Raw genomic sequence first — 13,917 nt, forward strand, 5'->3', positions numbered from 1 at the left:
AAAGAAAAAGCTCCACCAAGCCTTCAGGTCGGATAGGTGTTGGAGTTTCCACCATATGCTTTCAACCATCTAGTCCTATCAGATTTGTGAAGGGGAGTGAACGAGGGCAAAAGTGGAAAAACCCAAAAGCCTCCTGGAATGAAAAGCAATCTTAATCGGGCCTGGTCAAAGACATTTTAGACCACAACTGTATTATCCGTGGTTCAAATTCCAAGCATTTGGGTGAAGTTCTCTCCATAGCCACCAGGCAGCAACCTTGACCAAGCATAGACAGTCTAGCACACACACACACAGCACCCTGTCCTATGGACACGGAGAATGACACAACATATGGTAAATACTCCACATACATACAGTGTCTTTGAATATCCACAGAGTCACATTGCAGTGTATACAGACAGACAGACAAATAGACAGTCAACTATATTGTAAGAACATTGCGAGGGAGTGAATGCCAGGTGTACAGTAGAAGGTCGACTATTTTACTGAAGACTATGTTAGTCAGCAGAGCTAAAGCCTTGGTGTTTGCTCTGGGAGCCAACACAAGTCTGTCCTTAAGTTGCAAACTACACCTCTGTCACAGTGTAAAAATAAATGTGTAGAATGTTCACAGGTGAGTGACTGAGTAGGTATAAAATCTAAATATAAGATAGTACAATATATTTTTTTTTAATGAACAGTTTAACATGTTTATATACAGTTTAAAACATTGAACAGTAGTACAGTATCAGTATCCTCATATATTGCCTTCCTGAAATAATATGAACTCCAGAACCAAAAGTTCAGAAATGGCTCAAAGCACCTGCTGCATATTGAATAGATTGCTGTTGATTAGAAAATCTTTTAAAGGGGAGATTAGAAAAGCAATCTTAATTTAAACGGCTGGCCTTCTCTGATACAGAAATGAAAGGAATAATCCCCACAAAATATAAAACGATTGCTTTGCATCCCTTCCAGTCTATCTATGTTAATCAAGTCCTCCTAGTGACTTGAAAAAAATGGCTTTTCGTTTTACTTTGTTGTTCATCAGGCCTTGCACCCTCTTGTCTGTTTATGGTATAAATCAAAACAAACTTTATTTAAAAGAACATATAGTTGTCCTTCACAGATGTGTTTGGGTTCTGGCTGCTCTGTCTTCCTTTTTTCTTTTACTGCAGAGAGAGGAAGTGAGGTTATAATACTGTTCCGCCCACTCCCCAGGCTCACATTGTGATTGGCTACTCCATGCCATTCCGCAGCATCTGATTGGCCGCGATGAGCATGACGCTGATAATGAAGGCCATGGCGAAGGCACAGATCAGACTCTTCCTCACGCACGTCTGTCTGTTCTTCTTCTTAGGATGGACTGAACGAAAGAGGAGAAGAGGACAGAAGAGGAGAGGACAGAAGAGAAAAAAAGAGAAGAAATAAGTATAAGAAAAGTCGCTTACTACATCGGAGGATAATGTGCCTCCCCTCGCCTAACATCACAATCTAATCAAAGAAAGTTTTTTTGGGGCCCTAAGCAAGATTTGGTTGTACACCTCGTGGACAAAACATGTTAGCGGCCTGTCTCATGGCTGCGGACAGAGAAATGTGCAGCTTTAATTAAAGTTAATGTCCTGCAATTCTACATCTTTTTCCATGGGGCTTAGATAAAATGTTGCAGTTTAAAGCAATTATTCTGCAATGATACATATTTTACCATGGCATGGAGAGAAAATATTGCAGTTTTAAAGTGAATTTCTTGCAATTCTACACATTTTGCCATGACTTATGCTACATTCAGGATATCTGAGTGAGAGTGACTAACAAAATCAATGGGGGCCTCCTGGAGGTCAGGGCCCCTGGGCATTTGCCTTGCGTGCCAGGTCAATAATCCAGCCATGACTGCTACAAGGTTTAGAAAGCTGGCTAGACTAACTTACCCAGCAATCTATAAAATATTAGCTGACATTGGCTAATTGAGTGACTGTCTTAACAAAAGGGAAACTGCTAATGCACTACCATATTTCAAAATTGCACGTTGTGTATTGTACTATCCTAATTAACAGTACGTCAAGAATGATTTTTGCTTATGTCTAGAAATGGTACTTGACGAGACGATGTTGACGAGCAAATCAACTGCCTTTGCCCTTTGTTCTATTGCCGAACATGCAGACACGAGAGAACAAACTGGATGAGCGCCGTTCGAAACTGTCCTTTCAACGGGAACTGAAAACTAGAATATTCTGTTTCTCAGAGTCGTGGCTGAAAGAGGACATGGATAATATACATCTCGCTGGTTATTCAATCCGGATGGCAGACTCGGGTAAGACGAAGGGAGGAGGTTGTGTCTGTTTGTTAACAACAGCTGGTGCACGATCTCTAATGTTAAGGAAGTCTCAAGTTTTTGCTCGCTTGAGTTAGAATAGCTCATAATAAGCTGCAGACCATGCCATTTACCGGGAGAGTTTTAGTCTATATTTTTCGTAGCTGTCTATTTACCACCACAATCCGATGCTTTTAGAAAGACCGCACTCAACGAGCTGTATAGGGCCATAAGCAAACAAGAAAATGTACATCCAGAGGTGGTGTTTCTCGTGGCTGGTGATTTTAATGCAGGGAAATGGAAATCCGTTTTACCTCAATTTTAACACCTGTGCAACTAGAGGCGACAAAACTCTAGATCACCTTTACTCCCCACATAGAAACATATACAAGGCCCTCCCTCACCCACCCTTTGGCAAATCAGACCATAATTATATCCTCCTGATTAGAAGCAAAATCTTAAACAGGAAGTACCAGTGACACACTCAATACAGTAATGGTCCGATGAAGTGGATGCTAAGCTACAGGACAGACAGATGCTAAGCTACAGGATATGTTCTCAACGTCAACAGTGAAGAGGCGACTCCGGGATGCTGGCCTTCTAGGTAGTTGCAATGAAAAAGCCAATAAAAGGCGTATTTCGTTTTGCAATTGTTAGCACAGCTGAAAACTGTTGTCCTGATTAAAGAAGCAATACAACTGGCTATCTTTAGACTAGTTGAGTATCTGGAGTATCTGTATTTGTGGGTTCGATTACATGCTCAAAATTGCCAGAAACAAAGAACTTACTCCTGAAACCCACTGTTCCTAGGCCGTCATTGAAAATAAGAATTTGTTCTTAACTGACTTGACTAGTTAAATAAAGGTAAAATATTTATGATGTCCATCTGGTTTGATATCTATTTGCCATATATTTCAAACTGTGCTCTTTCAAAAAAGGTTTTAACCTATATATGTTTTACAGTACTTATCTTGTTATTTAGTCCCAACCTTCAGCTCCATTCAACCCCTCCCATCTATCTCTTTATTTTAGTTTTTTATTTTACCTTTATTTAACCAGGTAAGCTAGTTGAGAACAAGTTCTCATTTGCAACTGCAACCTGGCCAAGATAAAGAATAGCAGTCCGACACATACAGCAACTCAGAGTTACACATGGAATAAACAAAACATACAGTAGAAAAAAAAGAAGTCTATATACAGTGAGTGCAAATGAGGTAAGATAAGGGAGTTTACTAAGGCAATAAATAGACCATGGTGGCGAAGTAATTACAATATAGCAATTAAACACTGGAATGGTAGATGTGCAGAAGATGAATGTGCAAGTAGAGATACTGGGGTGCAAAGGAGCAAGATAAATAAATAAATAAATAAATAAATAAATAAATACAGTATGGGGATGAGGTAGTTGGATGGGCTGTTTACAGATGGGCTATGTACATGTGCAGTGATCTGTGAGCTGCTCTGACAGCTGGTGCTTAACGTTAGTGAGGGAGATATAAGACTCCAGTTTCAGTGATTTTTGAAGTTCGTTCCAGTCATTGGCAGCAGAGAATTGGAAGGAAAGGCGGCCAAAGGAGGAATTGGCTTTGGGGGTGACCAGTGAGATATACCTGCTGGAGCACGTGCTACGAGTGGGTGCTGCTATGGTGACCAGTGAGCTGAGATAAGGCGGGGATTTACCTAGCAGAGACTTGTAGATGACCTGGAGTCACTGGGTTTGGTGACTAGTATGAAGCGAGGGCCAGCCAACTGCGTACAGGTCGCAGTGGTGGGTAGTATATGGGGCTTTGGTGACAAAACGGATTGCACTGTGATAGACTGCATCTAATTTGTTGAGTAAAGTGTTGGAGGCAATTTTATAAATGACATCGCCGAAGTCGAGGATCTGTAGGATGGTCAGTTTTACGAGGGTATGTTTGGCAGCATGAGTGAAGGATGCTTTGTTGTGTTCAAGGTTTCAGACTTGTTTCTTCCAAAACTAATGAGAAAGAACAGTTTTAGTACAAGAAGAACAAAGTCTTGGAAATTCGTTTTTGGGCGCACGATGAAGACAAGACGCACCTGCTAATATCGGTTTCCTATTGAACATACTTCTTTCCGTATGAAATTGTATAGTTTGATTACATTTTAGGCTATCCGAGGAGTCAATAGAAATGTATTTTGACTTGTTTTAAAGTTTAGTGCTAGATTTTTGGATTCCTTTCTCTGCATGTTATTACTCAAAAAGATGACGCCAACTAAACTGACTTTTTGGGATATAAAGAAGGATTTTATCTAACAAAGCGACACTACATGTTATAGCTGGGACCCATTGGATAACAAATCAGTGGATAATTTTCAAAAAGTAAGTGAATATTTAATAGCTATTTGTGAATTTATGAAACTTGTGCCGGTGGAAAAATATTTTGATGTTGGGCGACGTCCTCAAACAATCGCATGGCATGATTTCGCTGTAATGGCTACTGTATATCGGACAGTGCAGTTAGATTAACAAGAATTTAAGCTTTCAACTGATTAAATGTTTAACCTCTTAAGTCGACCCTCTACTTTTTCGAACATTCTGTTAAAAATCGCGCAACATTTCAGCGCCCTGCTACTTGTGCCAGGAATATAGTATATGCATATGATTAGTATGTGTGGATAGAAAACACTCAGACGTTTATAAAACTGGTTAAATCACGGCTGTGACTATAACATAACGTGCGTTTCATCAAAAAGTGCAGGAAAATCTGATCACTGAAAATGGAAACATATATCCATGCGCCACTTCAACCGATTGATAAAGGCGAACAACATTAAATGTGGCCGAGGTTGCAATACCTACAGCTTCCACACGATGTCAACAGTCTTGTCATTTGCCTAGGCTTTGTTTCTTGGTCAAACGAAGAAGAGACAGCCCATTTCTTCAGGTCTCCGACCGGATATTTTGGTTGAGATTTACCCGGACATTATTTCCAGACGTACCCCTATAGAATATACATCGCCTCGTTATCAATTTGATCGCTTATTAACGTTTACTAATACCTAAAGTTGCATTACAAAAGTATTTCGAAGTGTTTTGTGAAAGTTTATTGTCGACTTTTTTAATTTCAAAAAATGACGTTACGTTATAAAACGCTATTTTTTTTAGTTGATCACACAGTCTTCATAGATCGATATCTAGGCTATATATGGACCGATTTAATCGAAAAAAAGACCCAATAGTGATTATGGGACATCTAGGAGTGCCAACAAAGAAGATGGTCAAAGGTAATGAATGTTTTATATTTTATTTGTGTGTTTTGTGTAGCGCTGACTATGCTAACTATTTTGTTTACGTCCCCTGCGGGTCTTTTGGGGTGTTACATGCTATCAGATAATAGCTTCTCATGCTTTCGCCGAAAAGCATTTTAAAAATCTGACTTATTGCCTGGATTCACAACGAGTGTAGCTTTAATTCAATACCCTGCATGTGTATTTTAATGAACGTTTGAGTTTTAACTAGTACTATTAGCATTTAGCGTAGCGCATTTGCATTTCCAGATGTCTAGATGGGACGCCTTTGTGTCAGGTAGGAGCAAGAGGTTAATATCCATAATTGTTATGATAATTTATTTGAATTGCGCGCCCTCCAGTTTCACCGGAAGTTGTCCCGCCAGCGGGACGCCTAGCACTAAGAAGTTTGTAAGAAGAATGCACTAACTGTAAGTCGCTCTGGATAAGAGCATCTGCTAAATGACAACATTTTTCAATGTAAATGTATTCAGGACATACAGTGCATTCGGAAACTATTCAGACACCTTCCCCTTTTTCACATGTTACGTTACAGCCTCATTCTGAAACTGATTAAATTATTTTACACAATACCCCAATATTTACAAAGCGAAAACAGGTATTTTGATTTTTTAGCTAATTTAAAAACAGAAATGCCTTATTTACATAAGTATTCAGACCCTTCACTTTGAGACTCAAAACTGAGTTTAGGTGCATCTTGTTTCCATTGATCATCCTTGAGATGTTTCTACAACTGTGGTAAATTCAATTGATTGGACATGATTTGGAAAGGCACACTCCTGTTTATTTTTGGTCCCACAGTTGACAGTGCATGTCAAAGCAAAAAACAAGCAATGAGGTTAAAGGAATTGTCCGTAAAGTGCAGACACATGATTGTGTCGAGGCACAGATCTGGGGAAGGGTACCAAAAAGATTATGCAGTATTGAAGGTCCCCTCCCTCATTCTTAAATGGAAAAAGGGCCTTGGACAAGGAGGTGACCAAGAACTCAATGGTCACTCTGACAGAGCTGCAGAGTTCCTCTGTGGAGATGGGAGAACCTTCCAGAAGGACAACCATCTGCAGCACTCCACCAATAAGGCCTTTATAGTAGAGTGGCCAGACAGAAGCCACTCCTCATTAAAAGGCACATGACAGCCTGCTTGGAGTTTGCCAAAAGGCACATGAAGGACTCTCAGACCATGAGAAACAAGATTATCTGGTTTGATGAAACCAAGATTGAACTCTTTGGCCTGAATGCCAAGTGTCACGGTGAAGCATGGTGGTGGCAGCATCATGCTGTGGGGATGTTTTTCAGCGGCAGTAACTGGGAGACCAGTCAGGATCGAGAAAAAGATTAACAGAGCAAAGTACAGAGAGCTCCTTGATGAAAACCTGCTCCAGAGTGCTCAGGACCTCAGACCGGTGCAAAGGTTCACATTCCAACAGGACAAGGACCCTAAGCACACAGCCTAGACAACACAGGAGTGGCTTGGGGAGAAGTCTCTGAATGTCCTTGAGAGGCCTGGCAGAGCCCGGACTTGAACCCGATAGAACTTCTCTGGAGAGACCTTAAAATAGCTGTGAACCGACACTCCCCATCCAACCTGACAAAGCTTGAGAGGATCTGCAGAGAATAATGGGAGAAACTCCCCAAATACAGGTGTGCCAAGCTTGTAGCGTCATACCCAAGAAGACTCAAGGCTGTAATCCTAAATATAGTGTTTGAATGCTTATGCAAATGTTATATTTCAGTTGCTGTTTTGCAAAAATGTGCAAAAAAAGAACATGTGTTTGCTTTTTCATCATGACATCATATTGTGTGTAGATGGATGAGATGTATTATTATTTTTAAATCCATTTTAGAATGAGGCTGTAACGTAACAAAATGTGGAAAAAGTCAAGGGGTCTGAATACTTTCCGAATGCACTGTAAGAGTGAAATAGCAAAAACATGTATTATTCTGAATTATCTAAAGGATGTATTCCATGTCCAATACATTGTTCCCTTTGTAAAGCATGGCGAACAATGCAGGTTCCGATGTTAAGTGGATTTTCAGAGAAGGGACAGGCCATAGTAACAAACAAGAATCTGATTGGCAGAGAAGTCCTGTTTTTATTCACCAGGACAGGCTAAGATCAAGTTAAACTACAAGATAGCAGGTTTGCTTCAGAGCATTCAGGCTCTTTCAATCTCTCTTTCTGGAGCCAGAAAGTCTGAGTTTGCACAAGTTCTGGTTTGACAGATCTCGCTAAATCACTAATCCAGCTTTCTGGGATACCCCTCTGGATGGACATCTAAAATATCACCTGGCCCAAAAATAATATAAAAAGCTTGAAGAAATTGAAGAGGCAATAAACCAAAACTCATTTTGGGAAATATGGGGGAAACATAATGCCTCACATAACAAGAAAAACACTGCCATGCAAAATGGCAACACCTGGAAAAACTACTTAGAAAAAGTGTATTGAAAATCCAGAATACCAGAAATTAACTGAGACTAAATTACAAAATTTAGAAACAACAAAATCCATTGGATGTAGGATGCTGAATGTAGGATACTTTCCAGAAATATGAAATAAAGGCATAATAACACCCATATTCAAAAGTAGAGACAAATTCGATCATAATAATTAACAGGGAGATGTGAGTGACCAGCAATCTAGGGATTGTTTTCTATAGCATAATTAATAGGAGGATACAGACCTTCCTTAAAACAAAAACAGTGTTTTAAGTCCTTGTCAAATTGTCTTCCTACCAAAACAAAGAACCTCTGATCACATCTATACTCTCCACACCCTTATATTTGCCTGCTTTATTGACTTCAAAAAGCCTTTCGATTCCATCTGGCGTAAAGGACTCTTTCTCAATCAAACTCATCCAAAGTGGAATTGGAGGAAGAACCTACAACGTTATTAAATCAATGTGCAATGAAAATAAATGTGTTAAAATTGGTAATAAAAAAAACACAACCCATGGATGCACAATTTCTCACAGCTTGCCACAAGTTAAGGGAGGAAACATAAAATGTACTATTTATTATGTATTATGTATTATAACAATAGTAGCTATTTAAACAATATAAATTCCACCAATCATTTATTGTTTCAGGAATTATATTCTGAACGTTAACATATGTATATATATATATATATATAAAAACATTTTTGTGTAAGATATGTATTTGTTTGATTTGATATATATTTTTTTGTATTATAGCTACTGTTTTATTGTTGTCACTTTTTTCCCCCAGAATTGTGTGTATCACTTTGCTTTGGCAACATTATTCATGCCATGGCAACAATATTCATGCCATTAAAGCATATTGAATTTGAGAGAGAGAAGATGAAATAAGGAGTTAATGAGAGAATGGAGGACAGACAGTTTGAGCAAGGGAAAGGATAGAGGGAGAGATGAAGAGATTGCAGTAAGTGAGAGCAAGAGAGCAGATGGGGAGGGTCTGAGAGGAGATTTTAAAGGGAAGCACAATAGAGGAGATAAGAGGATGTGAGAAACATGGAAAGAGTCAAGAGGATAAGGGAGGGAGAGAAGAAACAACTAGAATTGGAAGCTTAACCAGAGGTTACCATCTTCCTAACCATCCTGCGCTCTCCCTCAACCCGACCTCCCCTCCTGCTCTCTCCCTGAACCCATCTCCTCCTGCTCTCTCACTCAATCCTTCCTATCCTCTCTCCTGCCTGCCCCCTCCCTCCCTAGCATTTGAATGACCAAAGCATCACCCATAATATTTAGAATAATTTAAGAAATTGTACCTTTTATCATCTCTAACTATCAGGGAGCCTGAAAAAACAGGCTGAGTGTGCTGGGAGCTTATATTCATGAGCTCACCTTGACTGACTGCTCTTTGAAACGCCCTTGTGGTCGTTGCCAAGTAACAATGGGCATCATGTCATTGATGACAAGGTAAACAATGGACCACGTCCTTCCGAGCCTAAATAGTATGCCTCAACCCATATTCACTGCAAAATGCTCTCATGGTCAACAAAGGTGACGGTTGGATATCTGACAGAAAGCAGCAATACACAATTGCATTTCTATGGTTTTGTAACTAATCACAGAATACAGTTCACTGATACACTTCGTCACAAGAATAAAGCCTCTTAGTCACCTTAGAAGCATAGACATAAGGGAATGTACATTCAAACAGCATACAATAAGTGTACTGGACAATTTATTGGTGCCTCTGCATTAGTATTATAAATTATTATGTTCAGAATTGTATCTATTGATCAGAAATGTATTGGTAATTTACAATGGGCCAGCAAAGCCGAAATAATAATCATGAGAAAAGGTGAGAAATAATTTAACATAAGTCTAATAGGCACCCGGCCACACAACTTGGGGCTAGGGACTCATTGATTCGCACAATTAATAACTCATCTCATGTCCGTATGCTTGAAAAAAAAACTATACAAAGAACCAAAAGTGAATTGCTTAGGAAATTAAACCAACTACAGAGATATATGGGGCGCGGAAGAGAAGAAGAGAGCGACAAAGAGGTCATGAGAAGATAAGCTCCTGCATTTTTCAGCATGTTCTTAAAAAATTCAAGTAAGCAGCCGTGTACTCACTGTGTGGCCACTGGACACCGTCTATGAGTTGTTGAAAGCTCGCTGTTGCCCCGTGGAGCCAGAAAGGAAGAACCCGGTAGTTGTATAGCCCCCCCTGGGGTGGAGAAGGCCATCTTCTCCCAGGAGGCCGCTGCCAGCTGCACCTGCCAGTACCACTTCGTCAGATCCAAGTTGCTGACATATCTCGTCATCCCCAAGCAGTCGATTAGTTCATCCACCCGGGGAATGGGGTAGGCGTCGGACTTACTGACCTCGTTCAGGCCCCGAAAGTCATTGCAGAAGCGGACGGTTTTGTCAGGTTTCGGCACCAGCACTATAGGGAAAGACCACTCACTGTGGGACTCCTCCAGTACCCCCATCTCTAGCATTGTCATCACCTCCCGCTGGACCGCCACCCTCCGGGCTTCTGGTATCCGGTATGGCCATTTACACACTTTCTCCCGGACGTGTGGATATGATGTTCCAGGAGATCTATGTGCCCCGGCACCTCTGAGAACACGGCCGTATTCTGCTGGTCCAAATCTGAGCTCTTGTCATTGGATCGGGCTGTGGTCTTCCCCCATTGCAACTTCGACAGGGGGCGGGCTCTGCTGTTGCCGGGTCCACGTTGCGCACAGCGGCTCTCGTGTGTGCCATTTCTTCAGCAAGTTCACATGGACCTTGTAATTGACATCGCTTACCCTCTCTACGATGTCGTAGGGCCCATGCCACATAGTCAGGAATTTACTCTCCATTGTAGGGACCAACACCAAGACCTTCTCACCTGGGTGGAACTATCGTGATTGGGTCCCCCGGTTGTAGACACGCTCCTGGGCGTGTTGCGCCTGAGCCATGTACTCTCTCACCACTGGCAAAATCGCCGTCATCCTCTCCCTCATCTCCTCCTCATGTTCTACTACGCTGTGATGGGGGAGGGAAGCTGCTACTCCCAGACCTCCTTGGCTGGATCCAGCAGTTTGCGGGGCCGACGGCCATACAGGAGCTCAAAGGGGGAGAACCCAGTGGGTGCTTGGGGTTCCTCGCGCACTGAGAACATCAGGTGGGCTAGCAGCTGGTCCCAGTTCCTCGCGTCTCTCTCGATGTCCTTCTTCAGCATCTGCTTTAGGGTCTTATTGAAGCGTTCAACTAGCCCGTCCGTTTGTGGATGGTACACACTAGTCCTCACCTGTTTGATTTGTAGTAGATTGCAGACATCTTTCATCACATGAGACATGAATGCGGTGCCCTGGTCCATCAGGATTTCCCGTGGGATACCCACCCGGCTGAATAAATGTAAGAGCTCCCGTGCGATACCTTTCACTGTCGCCATGCGTAACGGGATTGCGTCAGGATACCTGGTGGCGTAATCCATGATTACCAGGATGTATTGGTGTCCCCTCGCAGTCTTCACCAATTGCCCCACCAGATCCATCACCACCTGCTCAAATGGCATACCTATAACTGGCAAGGGAACTAAAGGGTTTCTAAAATGTACCCTGCAGTGATCTGGCACTCCGGGCAACTACGGCAGTAGTCCACCACGGCACGCTTGACTACGGGCCAGTGGAATCGGTTACCGATCCGCTCCCTGGTTTTCTTCATCCCCAGGTGTGCCCCAAGCAGGTGGGTGTGGGCAAGCTGCAAGACAGTCCTAACATACTGGCTGGGTATGAGTAACAAGTCCTTCGTCTCCCCATTGTGCTTTACTACCTGATACAATAAATTATTCTTGATGGCGAAGTGGGGGTAGCACCACTCACTTACCCCAAGTAACAGCACGCCATCCACCGCAATCACCTGGCTCCTCGCGTTCTGGAGATTGGGCCATCCGGAAACTGACCCGTGAGGATTCGCATGTTGGGAGGTCCATCTGGTGCCTCCACCTCCATAAAGGGGAGCCTGGTGGCCCGCTTTCCGGAGAGGGGTCTTCTCCCTCCTCCGGGTCCGACTCGGTTCCAGTGGACACCTCTTGCGGCGGGGGGTGGGTTGCACAGGCCACCGTCCTTTTCCTCTCCTTCCTACCTCGCATGCGTGCCTCCCCAGGTCCCTCCTCCACAGTGCCTGGAAGAGAGGGCAATCTCTACCGAGGAGAATGGACACGGGAAGGTTAAGAACAGCCCCCACTCGCATCTGGGGTGGTTATCCTCACCGGCACAGTTGGGTACCTCTTTGTGTCCCCGTGTACACAGGACACTGTCACCTCCTTGTCCCCCGGTTCATCTTTCCCTTCTTGTGTGAGCCACTGTGGGTGGGTCAGGGTCACCATGCTGCCGGAGTCCAGCAGAGCGCTGGTGCATAATATGCCATCGATTCATACAGGAACCATCTGAGGTGCCGTCTCGGTGTGCGCCCAACAGGAGGTGACATAATTCACCATCTGGGTTATCCCAGAGCTGGGGGATGTGGATGGCATGGTCTCCTCCCGGCCGGGACAGCTCCACACGATTTGTCCGGGCTCACCGTACTCAGACCAGCGCCTCTGATCTAGGGCCAGCAATGGCCGATGTCATTGTTTTGGGTCACCCTCCCGCTTCACGGCCTTGGCTGGGCCCCCTTCAGCCCCTCGCCTCTCTCTGTGCAGTTCTTCTAATCACCGGGTCCACTCTCTCCGCTCGGGCCCCTCTCAGCAGGTCCTGGGTGAGTTTGCACAGTGGTCAGCAATTCCTCCAGGCTCTGGGGGTTCTGCATGCTCACCGTCTTCTTCATCTCGTATGGCAGGGCCTGAAGGTAGCGATCCAGGACGACCTTGTCAATCATCGGGAGGGACGGTACATCAGTCAGTAGCCAGCCCCTGGTCAGGCGCACCAGGTCACTCATCTGATAGGGTGGAGTCAAAGGCCTAGTTGTGGACCAGTTGTACATGGCGTGTGAGGCTGAACCCATAAAGGCTCAGGATTTCATGTTTGAGTCCCTCATAATTCACGGCCTGGTCGGCATTCAAGTCAAAGTAGGCCTTCCCGGAGAGGTAGGGTGCCAACAGGCTAGCCAACTTGGGCTTGGGTCATCCTTCCCTCTACGCCGTCCTCTTGAAGGTGCACCAATATGTCTCCACATCACCTTCCCCCCTTTAACTTAACCAGGAACTGATTCGGGCCAGACTCCTGAGCCATCCCAGCCTTCAACTAGACACCCCACCCAGACCAGTGAGACACGCTCCCAGACCTGCGGACCCCCCCCCCCCCCCGGATCTACACATAGAGGACCCACGCCGAGAGGACCTATATTCAGACCACAACACCACCAGCCACATCCACACCCCCACCCCAACCAATCAACACCCCCCCCCAGGTGAACAACGCCCACACTCTATTTAGGGCCCATCAGATCAGACCTATGCCACACCTGCCCACCCCACACCCACACAAAAAGAGCCTCAACATGGAAATCACACATACGTCCAGGCGTGAGCGGGCAAACAGGCCCAACCCCCACTCTTACACTCGCCCAAGCTAATGGAATGTACCAGATGCTCAGCAGGCTCTGCTCACACTTACTGGCCTGAGACCAAACCACACGACCAATAACATTGGACACTTTATGAAACACAAAGCCTTCACTATCTCATCCTGGAATATCCAAGGCCTGAGGTCATCTGCCTTTGGCCTAAAGAGCAGGAACCTGGACATCATCAAAGAAATCAGACATTGTCATCCTACAAGAAACATGGTATAGAGGAGACGGACCCACTGGTTGGCCTCTAGGTTACAGAGACCTGGTAGTCTCATCCACCAAACTACCAGGTGTGAAACAGGGAAGGGACAGGGGGTATGCTAATTTGATATAGAACAGACCTAACTCACTCCAT

The 13,917-nt window shown here is 43.9% G+C and overlaps 1 protein-coding gene across 1 annotated transcript in view; it reads right to left on the minus strand.

Moving 5' to 3' along the window:
• Window positions 1–627: 627 nt before the first annotated feature.
• LOC123993392 (calcium-binding protein 8-like) overlaps window positions 628–13,917 on the minus strand; it is a 70,968-nt gene continuing 57,678 nt past the window's right edge. The window contains exon 6 of the mRNA XM_046295493.1: window positions 628–1,345. Within this exon, the coding sequence (XP_046151449.1) occupies window positions 1,218–1,345 (128 nt within the window). The 3' untranslated portion in view covers window positions 628–1,217. The remainder of the gene's footprint in view (window positions 1,346–13,917) is intronic.

The sequence above is a fragment of the Oncorhynchus gorbuscha genome, linkage group LG02 (genome assembly GCF_021184085.1).
Source record: "Oncorhynchus gorbuscha isolate QuinsamMale2020 ecotype Even-year linkage group LG02, OgorEven_v1.0, whole genome shotgun sequence".
NCBI lineage: Eukaryota > Metazoa > Chordata > Actinopteri > Salmoniformes > Salmonidae > Oncorhynchus > Oncorhynchus gorbuscha.